Source organism: Priapulus caudatus, unplaced genomic scaffold (assembly GCF_000485595.1).
Source record: "Priapulus caudatus unplaced genomic scaffold, Priapulus_caudatus-5.0.1 Scaffold107, whole genome shotgun sequence".
NCBI lineage: Eukaryota > Metazoa > Priapulida > Priapulimorpha > Priapulimorphida > Priapulidae > Priapulus > Priapulus caudatus.
The window spans coordinates 448,872-466,371 of NW_014577168.1; the positions used below are offsets into that span (position 1 = coordinate 448,872).

Here is a 17,500-nt window from a genome sequence, read left to right on the forward strand (position 1 = left end):
TACTACTACTAGTACTAGTAGTAGTACGTACTTAGTAGTAATTATTGTAACATGTACTTGTAGTAATACAAGTATTCGTAGCCGTAGGTGTGGAATGTAATACCAGTCTTAATGTGCCGCTAGTGGCATTAATTCTCAGTCTAAACAAACTGATCATCAGTGTGTGCTGTACGTGCGGGCTTGATCTTGCTGGCAGTGGCTGGTACGATGTAATAATTATATGCAAAAACGGCAAAACGGGCTAGAGAGGAGATGCGAGCGCGGGGTCAAGAGGTTCATAAGGAGAAGGAACATGGCTACGATAATGAAAACGCGACGTCACGATTCCAGTTAGACTGGTACGGACGTTAATTCGGGCAAGTCTCTTTCGCTACACTAAAGTTATAGTTAGTGCAGCGTGTGAAACTCTCCACCGCGCGGCAGTCTAACGAAAATTGTCTGCGAAATGCCTCGAAGAGAGCCTCGTCGCGCCATCTATGGGCCGCGATATGTACGAGAATAACTTCAGGGCGTTAAATTAAATAAATTAGAAATCGCTTTTATAGGAAAAAACGTAACGCGCCAACAAAAAAAAACACCAATTACGACCATTGGATTTATTCTCGCCCTACGTGCAGAGTCCAAAGGCTTCTGCAATGGCCAGAACTGCTCAATTGACCGATTCTCGGGCTTTCTCTAGTACCCAGAAGGGATTCGGGTATAGGGCATACATATAGGGCAGCGCATTGTCTCGAGTGGCACCACTAGGTGGTGCTGTTCGCGCTTCGCGCGTATATCCGGCTGCAGATCGTCTAGGCTACAATACCACGACCAATACCCAATTTAGAATCATTTAACATCGCGAGGGACTATGAACAAAATTGAGGTTTGATGTATTAATTAGACCGGATACAGGCCCTCGGGCCTATTCCTGTAAACCGCTATTCTATTCTATATATAGTCAATGGCCGCGTGTGTGCTGTAGCTGCAGGTGCCGACTTGTTCTTGCTGCCAGTGGCAGTGCTAGGGCCTACCTAGTCCGAGCCGACGCAGACCCCAGTAATGGGGATAAACCCGCACCCTCAGATTAGCAAAGCGGAGTTATAACGTCTGCATTTGCGGACTAGGGCCTACCTAGCCATGTTGTAACCAAACTTGGAATCTGCCCAATCTCGAGATTGTGCAACGATTGTGCTGCCCAAACTGCGGATTCCCTAGTTTGGCTGACCAATCTCAAGATTGTGCAAACTGAAAACAGTCGGTGATTCAACAACCGCTCATAGCGAGTGTGTGGTGTGGGTGGTGCAAACTAGGAAGGGATTTATCTCATATTTATCCAATTATTTATTATAATCATTTATTATTTATACAAAGGTGCCAAACTCATTGAGGAAAAAAGGTATATACGACCTTATAGTTGAGTGTTTGAAATCCTAATAATCATATGTTTGTGCAAGCTCTGTTTACCTGTGTTTGCCCAATCTCAAGATTGGTTGCCCAAACTGTGAATGTGCTGAAATTCCAAGTTTGTGCAAGATTCCAAGTTTGGGAACAACAGCCACAAGTTCCCTTCTCGCTTAACACTACGTGGTCCTATGACATGTAACAGTCGGAGAGCCTGGTCGGTTTAGGGCCTACCGTACCGTCGTACTAGTACTACTACTAGTACTACTACACTAGCAGGCGTACACGTAGTACTAGATACAATAATGTAACCCAACAAGAGTAGGGTTACAATGCGAGCCTATTCTTTTCTTTGGAGGAGCCCCTGAGTGATTCACTCAGGGTGGTTTTATGGTGCGTTTTTCGAGACTACAACTTCCAAACTGGGTTTATACTAAACACGAACATTTCTCCGCTATCCTGGGACTTACTATGTATCACAATACTCACATTTCTGTTGACCTGTGATGTACAGATTCCCAATGCGCATAGCGTTCGGCTAACTTCGTCATGACGTCATGACTGACAGCAGGCATCCCATGGTACATTCGATCTTGGAGCCTAACTAGAATAAACCCAGTTTGGAAGTTGTAGTCTCGAAAAACGCACCATAAAACCGCCCTGAGTGAATCACTCGGGGGCTCCGCCAAAGAAAAGAATAGGCTCGCGTTGTAACCCTACTCTTGTTGGGTTACATTATTGTATCTAACGTAGTACGTACTACAGGGGCGGCTGACTTTGATGACCTGCAAGTTTTTCGCCGTTCCAGTGCTCCATTTAGTAATGATTGTTTTTTTTTGTTTTTTTGAAAGTTCATAGTCGGATTTCGTTTAAAACATTAATAACAACATTGTTGCTAATGCAACAACATGCCCCCCGGAAAATTTTTGATTTTGGATAGTCTGAAACTTTCCTGCATTCTGAGCAATAAAAAGCCATATATCAGACTGACAAATTTGTTGTTTTTTTAGGTAATAATTAGTGCCGGGCGGAGATAATTCACTCGTTTATAGTGCCGGGCGGCAACCGCGAGTGCCGGGCACACCCGCCCACCACCGCCCACCGTGGGCAGAACCCTGGGGGGGGGGGTTACTTGGATTATATTTAGAATTAGACGGGGGTGTGAGACTGAAGCCTTGAAGTTGAAACCAAAATCCCAATATGAAAGCATTTAGGAAAATAAGGACCCATGTCTAAGGTTTCTTTTGGTGAAGATGGGACCCATGTCTAAGGATCTTTCTTGAAAAAGTCGCCCATCCCAACGGCACATCACGTATATCCTAACAAGCTAAATTTGTGTACAATTCTGAGATTAATGAAAAGGTGTGTAGTACTGTGTAGTGTGTACACGTGCTTCAATATATGTGTATATGAAATGCACTAGCTATTTCTGTTTGGTAGTCATAGATGTATATTTCTTGCAGGTGCATCTAGATGTTGATTGGGATGGAGATGCTTTAGACTACACATGTCCCTCACATTATCATTGGCCAATTGTTGAGGTATGTTATTGTTGTTGCAATTATTATTATTATTATTATTATCACCATCTTCTCTATCATCATAACTATCATTATCATTACCACTACATACACACTTGTATACCTAAGTCTGTTATGATTATAAATATTGAATATTGTTATATGCGCATAATACATTGTATATAATATTGAGGGATAAGCTATATGTATATATGTATATATATATATATATATACACTGTACTCCCTTTATAACGGGATGGTTGGGGTCCATAAAATGTCATAGCGAAAAAAGCAAATTCGCGCTAAATTGGGGTTATATATATATGTGGCTATATAAGAGCAAAAAATAGGAGCCAACGACTCATCGCGTTATATCCGAACACGCGTTAAATCGGGGCGCATGAAATCGGAGTTCCACTGTATATATATATTTATAACTGCTACTTAATTCACACTGCAAGATTTTATACCAAGATCTCATTTTAATTAAATTAAAAAGCATATATAGTTTGTAGACAGGTAAATATTATTATTAGATGTGGGAATTATGTACGAGAACAATATTGATATGATATAGTCTGGCATTGATTACTTTTTTACAGTCCAAGCCATTAATTTATTGTCACCCGCCAGGAACAAAGGAGCCTGTGAGTACATGTAGTTCAGGGTTTCTTATACATAAGAGGCACAGTGGCGTACCGCCGTTGTCAAATTTAACATCGCCGTTGTGAAAATGTTCCTGTATTTACTGATAAGTCTATCCTGTATCTATATATACCTATAAGTATTTCAATACATCCTGTATTTGAATCCATCATGCATCCAAAACTGGCCATTACCTCCTTTACCATTTACACTCGTTTAATTTTGACGACAATAAAAAGTACTTGTTTTTTATTCAAGTAAACAGCCAGTGCCGGATCAATATTGGCAGAACTAGGTGTTATCTATTTCAGTCATTGCATACTACTAGTCTCCACTTGTCAAGTATAAAAAGTATATCCCTGATGCCTGACTTATGGTTAATACGGAAATGTTAAATTTTGCACTACAGACTGTAATGTTATATGATTAAATATTCTACTTCATAACTTTTCCTAAAACTGCAGCTGAGAGACCATTTGACTTATAGTGATAACAGTACACAATTATTGCTTTTTGCAGTCTAGACACTACTGCATGCACACCAAGTTGGAATATGACGAGGAACCACCTCTAAGGTATATTAGATTTGTACTACACAGTGCAAAAATTGTGAAAATTTATATATGTCATAAACGCACTATTGTATGATTTTTGTGTTTAACCTATTATTTAACCTATGCCATAATTAAATGCTAAAATGTTTGCATATATATATAGTACTTGCAAATTATGCGTATCATTATTAATTTCTGGTTGTTTTGCTGCAGTGGGAATCATCGACCCCTGTGGCCTAAATATGGTGAATACAGATATGTACCACCACAAAGATGGGTCCATAATTTAGAGGTATGTCGAATTTCATTTCTTTCCCTTCAATTCATAATAATGGATTTTTTACGAGCTTACCAGTACCTGTCAAAACAACTGAAATCTCTACCTTTACTGATAGTGCAATCAACATAGCAGTCTGACTCTGTTAGACTCACTTGCATTTGTGTTTCAGCATGGGGGAGTTGTTCTTCTCTACCACCCATGCGGCAGTCGTGCAGAGCTGGCCATTTTAAAATCTGCATTACGGTCTTGCCTGCGCCGCCATATCATCACACCATACAACAAGCTTACCAAAGAATATGTAAGAGGATCTTACAATATTTCACAAAAATTATGTTCTTTTTGCTTTCTGTCTGTGTGGAACAGTGATGTATCATCGTCAGTTCATTGCCACTATCTGTTTTATCATAAACTGATTATTATGGTGAAAAGCTGGAGTGATGTTATTAGCTTTTAACGTGTTTCTAATTCAAGTCCTCTATCTCTTCAGCCATTCGCCATGGTTACGTGGGGATGCAAGCTCAGTTTGTCTCATGCAGATGTGTATGTGGCGAAGGCCTTCATAATGGTAAGAATCAGTTGGGATATTAGTTTGCACATTGCGCAACCAAGGTTCAACCGACTTTTAGTGACAACTCACAACGAGGACTCATTGAACTTGTGTTTGCAGGCACATGCCAAAAAAGGCCCAGAAGATCTTGGTAAACCTGGACAATTTGATGACCAGCTGCTTCTGCCGGCAAAGGTGGTGCCTGGTTCCGACTTCAATGATACCATCATCTGCCCAGTAAATGATGAATATACAGAGGTTCGTGTACAGTCCACAATCAATATGTGTTGATAAAAAAAATTCCAACTTATTGAGGTACTGTAAAAGATTTTCTTTAGATGTAATCGTTACATGTACTCGTTAGATGTAATGAAGGATAATAATACAACATTTTTCAGTGGTGGCAACTTTCTCTAACTTTCCATGAACAGATGTCTGGTCTATGAAGGTGCCTAATACAGGTGTTATTGTACAGTAAAACTCGCATAAGTCGACACTTTTTGGACCAGCATATTTGTGCGGACTTGCAAAAATGACGACATACGCGTAAGTCGTCATTTTGTCGACTTATATGTAGGGCTCCCCTCCCAGGCGCCCGTCACCCCTACGCAGTCATAAACATGCTCCACACACGACGTCAGTTCGCGCCACATACATAGCAGACATGAAACAATCGGGTCCGTACATCAATCGACACCGCTGCTGGCCATAATGCAAGTACATCGTATGCACTAGCGGCAAGTGCGGCACACGCTGGCTATCTGTAACATCCGCTGTTGATTACACGTTTGGACATTGCAGGACATTTGCGGGGCACGTCTGCCAAATTTTCTTGGAACACTTGCTGAAAAAATACAGTAATTCCGCGAGGCCGTGCTTAGGAACGAACTAGTTAGTATAGCTGAATTTTCAGGGAGTCACATGGACTCCTGCATATGTCAAATCAGGGAGTCCTACAGTAAATCAGGTAGTATTTAAGCGCACATCTGCGACAGCCAAATCGCACATCCCCTAGACCGTACACTGCGCGCGCGCCATGGGCATTTCTGATGACGACTTACAGATGGGAAATTACTGTTGTTTGTATTACATGGGATCTGTCTGAGGGCGGTGACTTGCACATAATGACGGCTTATAAATGACGACTTAGGCGGGGCTATTCCAATGGATTTACTATGAGAGAAAATCGGGAGTTTGACTTCCATGACGACTTATGCGAATTGACGAGTTAGGCGATGACGACTTATGCGAGTTTTACTGTATTTACGTTTAATATTAAATGCTGTATGATAGCAGATGGTGGGGTCATCTTGGCATGCAGTGGCTGCAGTTGCATGATGTTTTATCTGTTACTGTTACACAGGTTGGCGACTATTCCTATGGAGTGACAAACCAGGGTAAAGAGTCTGTTATGGGCAATGACCTATCAAGAATCTTTTTTGATCTTGCGGAGATGTTGGAGAGCAACTAATTCAGCAAACTGGTGAATACTCGTGGAGCAACAAATCGGGGTAAAGTGGCTCCTCCCAGTGGCTTGTCTTTCTTGATGTTATATATGTTTATGTATTTGAGGGAAACTAATTCTATCGATCAGTCACAAAGGATTACAGCTGCTGCTGAAGGTATACTGATTTTTCACAATGTTATCAAAGTTGTCAGTGTGAATATGAACATGTCTTTACATTGTATAGATATTTTCATAGCATCTATTTATATATATGGCGCTTGTCCTACTGCTGCTGCTACTGCGATGCACTTGGTCGTGATTGGTCGAGACTGGTGCATGCGCCGTAACCCCGTACGCCCGCATCACTTGGTCGATATTACTGGTGTATGCGCCCGCGTACCAGTACTACACCATGCGATACGCTTTATCGATCATACGACATCATGGTTCCATCTTCTGGGAATTTGTCTCGGCTCTCAAGCGGGGCATTATTCCGACTTTTAACCGCGCCTCGTCAACGCTGCGGATTTTGTAAATGTGAAATGTAATACGACCACAGGTACATGAACTGCTTAAAAATATGTTAAAGCGAGTTCTGACTTGCAAGTACTTTCACAGATTTTATTTTTACAAATGACTTGCAAGCTACTTCAGTGTTAATTAATTCACCTATGCCATTGTACATATTAAAAACAGTGAGTGAATTAAACTGCATTATTATATACATAAAGTTTTTTTATCAAGTTCTTGATTTTCCCATTTACTAAAATTGCTCAACATATTTTGACGGAAATATATTTATTTATTGTGGTATTTTAAGTAGTTTCTGTTGGTGAGTGTAATTAATGAAAAAGGTTATATCAACAATTTGCCAATATCCACAGGTCTGTATTTTATGAAACACTAGTTAATATATGGGATAATTCATAGCTATAGCGATCTTGTTATATATTTGCAAATGTTATCTTTTTGTTGCTCAATTCTACATTCCGTCTATTCTCAAGAAACGTATTAATATCCACTTAGTCAGTATTTTATCATTGCAGTTATGTGTTGCAATAGCATTCCCAAAATGCAGTATCAGGAGGTAGAATTTCATTGTTTACCAGCAGTATTAGTTGTATCGTGAACACTAAACTACAACTATTGATGTGTTCGTGGTTGAATATACACCATCTTTGTAGATAATTTCTTCTCATTAGAATGATATCAAGAGCTTATTTTAAGGAGAGCGTACAACGGTGAAATGCTGAAACCATGCTGCAGTATTAGTCGAATTAATAAACTTTGCCCGTTTTTATTTTGACGATTCTTTGTGGTATTATTGATCAGCTGTCCTACCTTGCTAATATAAAACAAACCGCTTGTCTCTACGATGCCTCTACGCTGAGATAATGAGCGGTGAAAATCTGGTGTTTTCGCCGAAAACCGACTCGAGATACTTAGTGGCTGTGACTGTCTCTCGTTCTGGCGATAGCTTCGGGAAACCTCGCGTGTTTCCGTCATTCATTGACAATGAAATTTATTTTCCTTCTACTATCTTTTCTCGCATTTCCAGTCATTGATGCAGCCATTACTCCACAAAAACGTTGTTATTTATCGCCATGGTGATGACCCGCCCCTTACGCTGGATGTAGTAATGCTGTAGTAATAACGTATCAAGTCAGCGCTACACAGCGGCGTCCGGAAGCAACATACAGTCCACAAAACGAGAGACAGTTGCAGTAAAACTGATCTTGAGTCGGTTTTCGGCGAAAATACCAGATTTTCACTGCTCATTATCTCAGCGTAGAGGCATCGTAAGGACATGCGGTTTGTTTTATATTAAGAAAGTAGGACAGCTGATCAATAATACTGCAAAAAATCTTCATAAAACGGGGAAAGTTTATTAATTCGACTAATACTGCAACATGATTTCAGCATTTCACCATTGTACGCTCTCCTTCTTTATACACTCTTGATGATATACATCAAAATTTAAAATCCAGGGCATGTTAATTACACAAATTTGTTAATTTAATGACTGGTTGTCATTACCAGGGTAATCTCTTTTTTACGGTCTATAACTATGTGTATGTTACGGTCTCTAACTGTAAAAATTCAGTTGATGTTCACTCACAATGTTAATGAACATTTGTGGTGAACGAATCTCTCCAAAAAATCTATGGTTTTCAATAAACGTTCTAATAATATAAACTAGATTTTGCTAAAAATCGTATTTGTTTATATTTTTATCACTTTTTGACTAATGGAACATTTTGCAAACATCCTCACACGTGTTGAAAACATTATTATAGAACTCTATTACACACCTGGTATTGATACACTTACATGTGAGCAAATAACTTCTATAATAATAATATATTTTATTATTCATTTAAATAAAATTTCTCAAACAACAAAATGAACAATTACAGTAGCATTTTGGGTATGATGTTTATCTTGGGTATAACCTGGCAATTACTGTACAAGCAACGATTATCTTGAAGGTACTAAGATTGCGTCAGACTTCTGATTCAGGCTAGTTCACGCCTATTCTACTCCTTGCATGGTAGGAGCTTGTTGTAGCATGCTAATTGAAATTCCATGCTAGTGTATATCATTGAGGACAGTGAACCCAATATAAATATATAATGAAAGATTTTCACTACCCGTTCAGTCGGATTAGCCCTCCGTAATCTATCAATAAACGATATGCCTTTCTAACTTCGTCAGGAGAACCCTGGTACTAACGAAATGCTCAACAAAGGAAAATTAGCCAATAGTAACTAAAAGTAGTTACTCTGAAAATATTTGCCGAGATGTTGAGTTTGCTATAGTAATCATTTCAAGATGGAAGCTCATTACAAAAGACATTGTCTATTGTCCAAATATTTAATCAAGAATCACTACGTTTGTCAACACTCTCTGATAGCTTCTTCAGCTGCTTCTGTCTAAGCTTTTCTACCCAATTTTTTCTCTCATTTAATTCCTCATTACGGTAAATGGTCACTAGAAACCAGAAGTATATCAGACCAGTTATGATCATAGACCTGCGTGTGATAAAGTCTTGTCTCATATCAAACTGCGACTTGTCCCGAGTTCTTCGCTTCCTTTGCTGCTCTCTGTTTATTGTCCCACCATAATGTGCACGATGAAATTCGTCAAAGTCGTAAATCCTAGTTGAACCATGTGGCATCCCACTGGGGCGTGTAGGTCCTTCATGTGTCCATTTGCTACTGGTTCCTGGCCTAGGGTAATCTTTTTGCCACGTGGGGCCCGTCTTTCTACTATAGAAACCAGAGGAAGTATCTACACCACTGTCGTACTTCCTACGCATGTGATAGTTTCCGAGCACATCATATGCTTCTGTGATCTGGGTGTAGTACGCATGCGCATTTGGATCGTCTCTGCTGACATCTGGGTGATATTTTTTGGATAAATCATAAAACGCATTCTTTATCTGAGTTTGTGTTGCATGTCGTGTTATGCCAAGAATACTATAGTAGTCCTTTTCTGTCTCGTGAGCACAAAATCGATGTCCAGAGGTATTAAAATTACGTATCAAATGTTTTTGCTGAATGCTAGCCTCATCTATGACTTGTTGCTGATAATGAAATGTGTGACACTTGCCACAAACCCTGTAGCTGTAACGTAGTGTGGCCCACATCTCTTCTTTTCAGGTAAGCCTGCTTCAACGTAGAATGATGCCAATGACCATTGCAGCTTACATCATACATGGCGTCCAGTATAGCTGGTGTAGGCTACTTGCAAGTTGCACTATTGTCAGTATTGACTATTGATGTTTACATGTCCTTGGCTTGAGTTCAGAGTTGAAGCATAGATTGAAGTAAATACCGATGTCTAAACTACAACGTACTATGAATCCGTTGAAAAAAGCCGTATTTAGAGTTGGGCACATCATTAATGGTTCATGGCAACTGTCTGCAGACCGATAATTTGAAGAAAAGCACAATTCATATACTCTAAACACTAAACCAGCTAAAAGCTTTTTCGACTAGATGGGGGCTGCCATCTTGAAATTATAGTCGATGACGTCATACATCGGCCCCTTATCAGGTGATTCGTAATCATACTTGTATTAAAGAACTAATAGTTTTTAACCATATCTAAGCATAGATATAAATGCTAAACTGTATATCAACTTTTTTTGACATAAAACATTTATGGCATATATACGCGAGCATTCATTTTTAATCTTTCATACCTGAAGCACTTCGCTATACGAATCCTTTGCCGAACATTTTTCTACCAAAACAGAAAAACGTGCCATTCGGGTACCCTCGGACCATTCAGAGAATAGCGCTGTTTTCTAGGCATGACGGGAAGAGTCGAATGGGTTTTCCGATTGAAAAACGTGCGTGATTGATTATCTGAACATAGATATAGAATAGAAGCTAGATCTAGATCTGTATTCTATATCTATGTCTATGATCTGAATTATGGCATCTGTAAGAAGACCCGAGCATCAAGCTCCACCAGAAATTGTGAGTGTCCTGTATGATATCAGGAGTGTATCAAACACTCCTGATGATATTGATAATGCAAATTCTGGTTAGAGTATTCCGGCACTCGTCAGTGCGTCTTGTCATTAGTCCCATAGTTACGTTTTAGCTCTAGGCTACTCTAGTACTAGTACTAGTAGTAGGGCTGAGAGGGTCTATGTCCCCCGGGGTACTGCTGGAACGTACCCTGGGTACGGTCCGGTATACCGGAACGTACCCTGGTACTATCTAATATGCCGGACCGTACCTAGCCTACTCCACTAACGAGTCTAGGGAGTCACCTACGCCTACTCCCTAACCCAAACCCTAACCCTAACCCTAACACTAACTCTAACCCTAACCCTAATCCTAACCTTAACCATATCAAATAGTGACCAGGGTACGGGTACCGGACCGCGGACGTTCCGGCAGTACCCTGGGGGACATAGACCCTATGAGCAGTAGTACTACTAGTACTAGTACTACTAGTAGTAGTAGTAGTAGCTCCAAGAAACGGTATTGCTAGGGTTAGAATACCGTATAGACAATCCGTCGCACAGCCTGGTCGGGATAGTTGTAGTAGTAGTCTTTAATACTCCTTAGTATAGCAAAAATCCTTGTACCTGCTTATATTGGAAGTGATAAAATAAACTTATCTTATCTTATTTTATCTTAGTAGTAGTAGTAGTAGTAGTAGTAGTAGTAGTAGTAGTAGTAGTAGTAGTAGTAGTAGTACTGCTGAGAGGGTCTATGTCCCCCAGTGTACTGTGGGTACCCAGGGTACGGTCTGGTATACCGGAACGTACCCTGGTAGGCTGGTACTATCTAATAGTAATATGCCGGACCGTACCGGTACCGCGCCTACTCCACTAACGAGTCTAGGGAGTCGCCTACTCCCTAACCCTAACTCTAACCCTAACCCTAACCATATCAGATAGTTACCAGCTAGGGTACGGTCCCGGTATACCGGACCATACCCAGGGTATGTTCCGGCAGTACCCTGGGGGACATAGACCCTATGAGCTCTAGTACTATAGGCATGTACCGTAGTATTTAGAGGCTCGCCCGAAACTGGACGCTCCTAAGTGCGCATGCGCGCATGCTCTTTTGTTTTCTTTTTGTTTTAATCTTGTTTTGCAGGGCTGTAGGAAATAGTAGCCATGCTCTTTTGTTTTCTTTTTGTTTCACCTTGTAACCTGACACACATAACACAGTCTTACTAACTTACTATATTGCAAATTGTTTCAATCAAATGTTTCCATGAGTGACCGGGTTGGCCGCCATGTTTGTTTATTGCAACCGTTTTCGATGGGCGAGATGCGCAGATGACTACTGCACATGCTGCGCATGTGCCCTTGCAAAACAAGAGGCGCCTGCGTGCATGCGCACTTAGGAGCGTCCAGTTTCGGGCGAGCGTCCAAATACTACGGTACAGGCATAGCTATTAGTATTAGTATTACTATAGCCCGCGTACAGTGAGTTGCCGCAGGCCTGCACTATTTAGCACTATTTAGCACTAGCCACTAATACGGAGGGCACTAAATTGTATCTAATCTAATCTGTTTGTAATACAACTTGTATAAACTGACATGCTAGCTTAGTAATAGTAACATGCCTCAATTGTTTTGATTCGAACTGTATCGAGTATAGCTCTAGTAACTATATCGAGTACTGCATGTGCCGCAGCATGTAAGTGTGTGGTAAGTGTACGTACGTACGTACGTGGCACCTCATGCATGATTAACATAATTATGATTGATACAATAATAATCTAACCCGACACAAGAGTAGGTGAGTTACTACATATTCTCGTGTATGTGTTTTACCTACTCTAAGGTGTGTTACTAACAGACTCTTGTATTGGGTTTCATGATATGGTAACCATATGATACTCTTATACTCATTCATTTACTGTAGCGAAAGTGATACTAAATATAACTAATAGTTATGTATATTTTTGCAGTTCTACAATGAAACTGAGGCACGGAAATACACTTCAAAGTAAGAAATGACGATCTCGTGCTTCAGGATTATCGTCGTCATATTGATACATCACCACTACAACTATAATCCTATCTCTCTAAATCTGTAACCAGTATTTAAATATGTTTTTGTAGTTGGTCGTACCTAAAATAAGACGTCTAGAGAAATTTATTATTAAAAAATTGACCGCTGACTAATAATTTTTGCAGCACACGAATGATTGAAATCCAGCTAAAGATGACAGAGCGTGCAGTGGAACTCCTTACCCTCCCTGAGGATACGCCATGCATGATTCTCGATTTGGGGTAATTATAACTTTTATATCACACCAGACAAGCAGTTGTAGTATACTGTGGACACATATATTTTCCACTAAGCAACGTCATCTATTTACGTCAACTGCATTAAAATTTAAATCTTGCAACGGCTCACAATGGTTAATCTGTCATCTTGGCATTGCAATACACTATGTGTATATGTGCTTTTGCGCAGCTACTATGTCCTGAAGGGCTGTAGGCTGAGAATTCCTAGTGGAAGGGGCAAAATTTCATGACTCAACTGTGTAATGATGAGGGACGGGCGCAGCTCTTGATCGACATGCATAGTGTGGTGGGGGTGGGTCTGAGACGAGGCTTTCACGGATAAGTGACCAAAAAAATAACGTTAGGGTTATTTACGATTATTAACTAAGCTTATTTTTTAATTTTGCTCCAAAATCTAGCGGGGGCAGCTACCTCCCCCCCCCTCATCTCAGAGGCTACGGCCCTGACTATTATGGTAAAATTCGTGCAATTTCAGGTGTGGATCGGGCTTGAGTGGCGAGACGCTCACGGAGCATGGACACAACTGGGTGGGGTTGGACATTAGCAGCAGTATGCTGAGTGTAGCTCTGGAGAGGGAGGTGGAAGGAGACCTGATGCTTGGAGACATGGGACAGGGCCTGTCCTTTCGACCAGGAATGTTCGATGGTGCAGTCAGGTATTTCACTATTCCATGACCCGTAACAGTGTCGATACTCGTGTGTTAAATTGTGTTTATTATTCCTGTTAAGGACATTGTCACAGCCGAGTTTTTGTAATAAAATTATACCCAAACTTGTTACCATTTCTACTATAGTGATCCTGTGCATTATGAAATGTAATGTTCTGTTCTGTTTGTAGTATTAGATGTATGTTCAAAATAACATGCTCGGACCTCTCAATATTTCGTGCACATGCAACTGCTTTTATCGATGCTGATTTTCACATATGGTGCTGTGAACAGTTACTGTTGTTATGGAAGTGAACTATAGTCAAGCTACAAGTATAACTTGCTATCTTGCAGCATCAGTGCACTACAGTGGCTTTGCAATGCGGATAAGAAGTCACACGTGCCAGCAAAGCGCATGTTCAAGTTCTTCTCAACGCTGTATTCCTGCCTCGCACGTGGCGGCCGTGCAGCTTTCCAATTTTACCCAGAAAACTCCCAACAGGTAACGCGTATGGCTGGAGAAGGAGCCTGTATTATTTAGTTCATTGTCAGTCATGTTGTTGATAATTGTATGTGGATATTGTATTTATTTAAATATTTATTAAGTATATATCCATTGTCTGTGAGTTTGGTCTGTACACAATATCTTGTCGATTTAGTATGAAAGTGGACATTGGTGGATGTTAAAGTACTTTAAGCTTTAATACAATATGAAATCTCAATTTAAATACAAATGAATTTCTTTATACTTTTTTATGCTAACAGGTAGAGCTTATCACCCAACAAGCATTGAAAGCAGGATTTACTGGTGGTGTCGTTGTGGACTATCCGAACAGTAGTAAGGCGAAAAAGTAATGTTCATCAAAAATCATTATTGCAACAGTTTCCACATTAAGTTTCTGCAGTTCCAGCTTCTTAATTAAACTAATTCATGTTGATGCTGTGCTAATTAGTAGGTGTGCAATGTATTGCATAATCGGGTCACATTATCATTGCGACTTTGGTCTAGAGTGATAACAGACACCGTGATTAACCATGTGGCATGTCCGTTGCAGGGTATTTCTCGTGCTGTTCGTAGGAGGGCAGCAGCAGTTGCCCCGGGGTCTGGGTACGGCACCTGGTGAGAAGGGTGTCCCCGGCCATGTTCAGTACACAGATGTCAGGTAGTGTAATAGCTGTATTTTAAGTAGGGCACTTTACAATTAAAATACATGATACATAAGTAATTGCTTGCTTATTGCATTTGCTTGCACTATTTGTAAATTAGTATAGATCAGGAGTAGATAATAGGGAAGGAGTGTGACATCAATAAACAAGGGAAATTCGTCATTTACTAGCCTTATAATACCTACGATTTACTACACGTAACTCATCCAACTTGAGCTCAAATCGGACACAGTACATCCGCCTACCATCGTGCGAAATCCTTTCCTCGTATACACCCGCAATCCGGATATTCTTTGGCCATCAATCCAAATCCACTGCCCGCCTCTATTCAAACAAAAGGCAGCTACTAACCACACTGTCCACGGCTTGCGCTCAGGGCGAGGCGCTGTGAGATTTGAATCGGATCTGCTGCTGATAGCACGGATTGGCGTGCGTGCGTGCGTGATGGGGCATTGCCAGCTGTTATTGCCGTCATTGCCCGTATGACATACACGGATACATTGTACTAGCGTGCTACCGGGTCAAAGGTTAGCTCGCCGAGTGTTGCGTTGATGCCTAATCACCCTGCGAGCCACAGCGCCTCGCCGTGAGCGCAAGCCGTGGACAGTGTGGTTAGTAGCTGCCTTTTGTTTGAATAGAGGCGGGCAGTGGATTTGGATTGATGGCCAAAGAATTGAAAATCGTGTCGTACGTTTTAGTCTGTATCTCCGGATTGCGGGTGTATACGAGGAAAGGATTTCGCACGATGGTAGGCAGATGTACTGTGTCCGATTTGAGCTCAAGTTGGATGAGTTACGCGTAGTAAATCGTAGGTATTATAAGGCTAGTAAATGACGAATTTCCCTTGTTTATTGATGTCACACTCCTTCCCTATTATCTACTCCTGGTATAGATGTATCATTGTGTGATCATGTATTTACTATGGAGCATAATTCTAATATTAAATCGGGAGTAAATAAAAAAAAATTGTTTTTATTCTATCCTGATTATATATATATATATATCAGGGGCCCGTTGTCAGAAACTTCGTAAAGTTACGATTAATTTTAAGTCTAATGTTAATGTTAAGGTTAATTTTAATAGCGTTGCCAGAAACCAACTTAAACTAAACCTACTTAAGTGAAAACTCACGATAACAGGAACTTCATAATTTCATGTCACAAGGCTGCTGATTGGATGAGAATCGATCACAAAATTCAAATTCATACACATTTATTGTACATCACAGTAATTTATGCATATTATGATGGCTAACCACATATAAATAATATTTGATGAAAAACGACACGGTCTTGAATTTATTCTGCACAAGAAGACAAATTCTCACACTGTAATTCTCACACTGTAAATTCTCACGAGACGCGAGAGTCGTGTGGTCAGTGCAAAAGTATTTAAAACAAGAGAACAAATGCCATACACCATTTGTAAAGGTATTTTTTTGTTTTATTAGCGGTAGATAATTAATAATTGTTTCAAGAAAAACACACATTTGATTCATTATTATAAAATATAATATCACTATAAATTATAATTGTAATTCGTAGTGTAAATGTGTTATTTTCAACTTAATATTAAAGTTAAGGGAGGGTCTAGGATCTCTTAAGTTAAGAGAAAAGTTACGAGAATTTTTAATTCTCTTAGTTTTACAAAGTTTCTGGCAACGCTTTAAGAGAAAAAGTTAATGTTAAGGTTAATGTTAACACTAATTTGTTTCTGACAACGGGCCCCTGGAGCGTATAATGACAAATACGTCAAATTTGTCATTATACGCTCCTGATATATATACATATAAATTATAAATTCTGTTTAATAAGTATTTTCCATCAAGTAATGTCTTAAGTCATTTTAAATCTTGTAAATAAATTATAATAAATTCTTAAAGCGTTTGCATATTTAACACTGTAGACAGAGAATAAAAGCAGCAAGAGGAAAGCCACTAAAGAAGAGCCGAGATTGGATTTTGGAGAAAAAGGAACGAAGAAGACGACAGGGAAAGTGAGTTTTTCATGCATTATTAAGTTAGAACTAGACTCTAATGAGGATGACCAGGTATTTGGAGTAGACAATCCATCTTGTTGTTATAATGCCGAGTTTTTTCTGTTGAAAAACAAAATTAATTAAGACTGAAAGCATGCTGCTGCTTAGATGTATCTATTTGCTTTATTTAGGGAAGTGAGACCAGACTCAAAGTATACTGGCAGAAAAAGGAAAGACAAGTTTTAAGTGTCATCATGGTTCGATAAACATTGGAATGTGTATATATGATATGCATCGCATTTTTCTGTGATTATTAAGTAATAAATTTTTATCATGCATAGATGATGAACAAACCTCACACAATTTCTTGATAGCATCATTGTGACAAGAACTTATTAGTCAATTTTAGACCTTACTTTGTTACGATCTTTATTCACCTGTTACAGTGAAGTCTCATGATCAAATGCACATGCCATCCATTAGTCTGGGGGTAAAGTATTTGAAGTAAAAGATGTGATTTTCTACTTGATACTTATAAAATC

The 17,500-nt window shown here is 39.8% G+C and overlaps 3 protein-coding genes across 4 annotated transcripts in view; 2 read left to right on the plus strand and 1 right to left on the minus strand.

The window, feature by feature from the left end:
• Positions 1-7,130, plus strand: part of LOC106805277 — a 7,503-nt gene extending 373 nt beyond the window's left edge. Inside the window, exons 2-9 of the mRNA XM_014806814.1 lie at positions 2,847-2,924; positions 3,508-3,552; positions 4,070-4,125; positions 4,318-4,396; positions 4,554-4,682; positions 4,872-4,949; positions 5,052-5,189; positions 6,295-7,130. Of these exons, the coding sequence (XP_014662300.1) occupies positions 2,847-2,924; positions 3,508-3,552; positions 4,070-4,125; positions 4,318-4,396; positions 4,554-4,682; positions 4,872-4,949; positions 5,052-5,189; positions 6,295-6,402 (711 nt within the window). The 3' untranslated portion in view covers positions 6,403-7,130. The remainder of the gene's footprint in view (positions 1-2,846; positions 2,925-3,507; positions 3,553-4,069; positions 4,126-4,317; positions 4,397-4,553; positions 4,683-4,871; positions 4,950-5,051; positions 5,190-6,294) is intronic.
• A 1,590-nt stretch (positions 7,131-8,720) lies between these two features.
• On the minus strand, positions 8,721-10,402 carry LOC106805278 (dnaJ homolog subfamily C member 30-like). The gene has a single exon (XM_014806815.1). The coding sequence runs from the start codon at positions 10,025-10,027 to the stop codon at positions 9,257-9,259; it is 771 nt and encodes a 256-aa protein (XP_014662301.1). The 5' UTR covers positions 10,028-10,402; the 3' UTR covers positions 8,721-9,256.
• LOC106805276 (probable 18S rRNA (guanine-N(7))-methyltransferase) lies at positions 10,022-17,321 on the plus strand. Of its 2 annotated transcripts, none has more exons than XM_014806813.1 (9): positions 10,022-10,040; positions 12,826-12,863; positions 13,055-13,150; positions 13,644-13,823; positions 14,169-14,316; positions 14,580-14,665; positions 14,870-14,977; positions 16,887-16,976; positions 17,150-17,321. In XM_014806813.1, the coding sequence occupies exons 3-9, from the start codon at positions 13,062-13,064 to the stop codon at positions 17,202-17,204; spliced, it is 756 nt and encodes a 251-aa protein (XP_014662299.1). In that variant the 5' UTR covers positions 10,022-10,040; positions 12,826-12,863; positions 13,055-13,061; the 3' UTR covers positions 17,205-17,321. The 2 variants fall into 2 exon arrangements, with proteins under 2 accessions (XP_014662299.1, XP_014662296.1); XM_014806810.1 differs by lacking the exon at positions 10,022-10,040 and adding an exon at positions 10,735-10,865.
• The last annotated feature ends 179 nt before the right edge of the window (positions 17,322-17,500 follow it).

Bases quoted from the DNA above. Each gene is read 5' to 3' on its own strand.
- LOC106805276 (XM_014806810.1), top strand. From the start codon at position 10,821: ATGGCATCTGTAAGAAGACCCGAGCATCAAGCTCCACCAGAAATT. The intron at 14,317-14,579 runs GTAACGCGTATG...TTATGCTAACAG, and splicing joins ACCCAGAAAACTCCCAACAG to GTAGAGCTTATCACCCAACA. The intron at 14,978-16,886 runs GTAGTGTAATAG...TTAACACTGTAG, and splicing joins GTTCAGTACACAGATGTCAG to ACAGAGAATAAAAGCAGCAA.
- LOC106805278 (XM_014806815.1), bottom strand. From the start codon at position 10,027: ATGTGGGCCACACTACGTTACAGCTACAGGGTTTGTGGCAAGTGTCAC.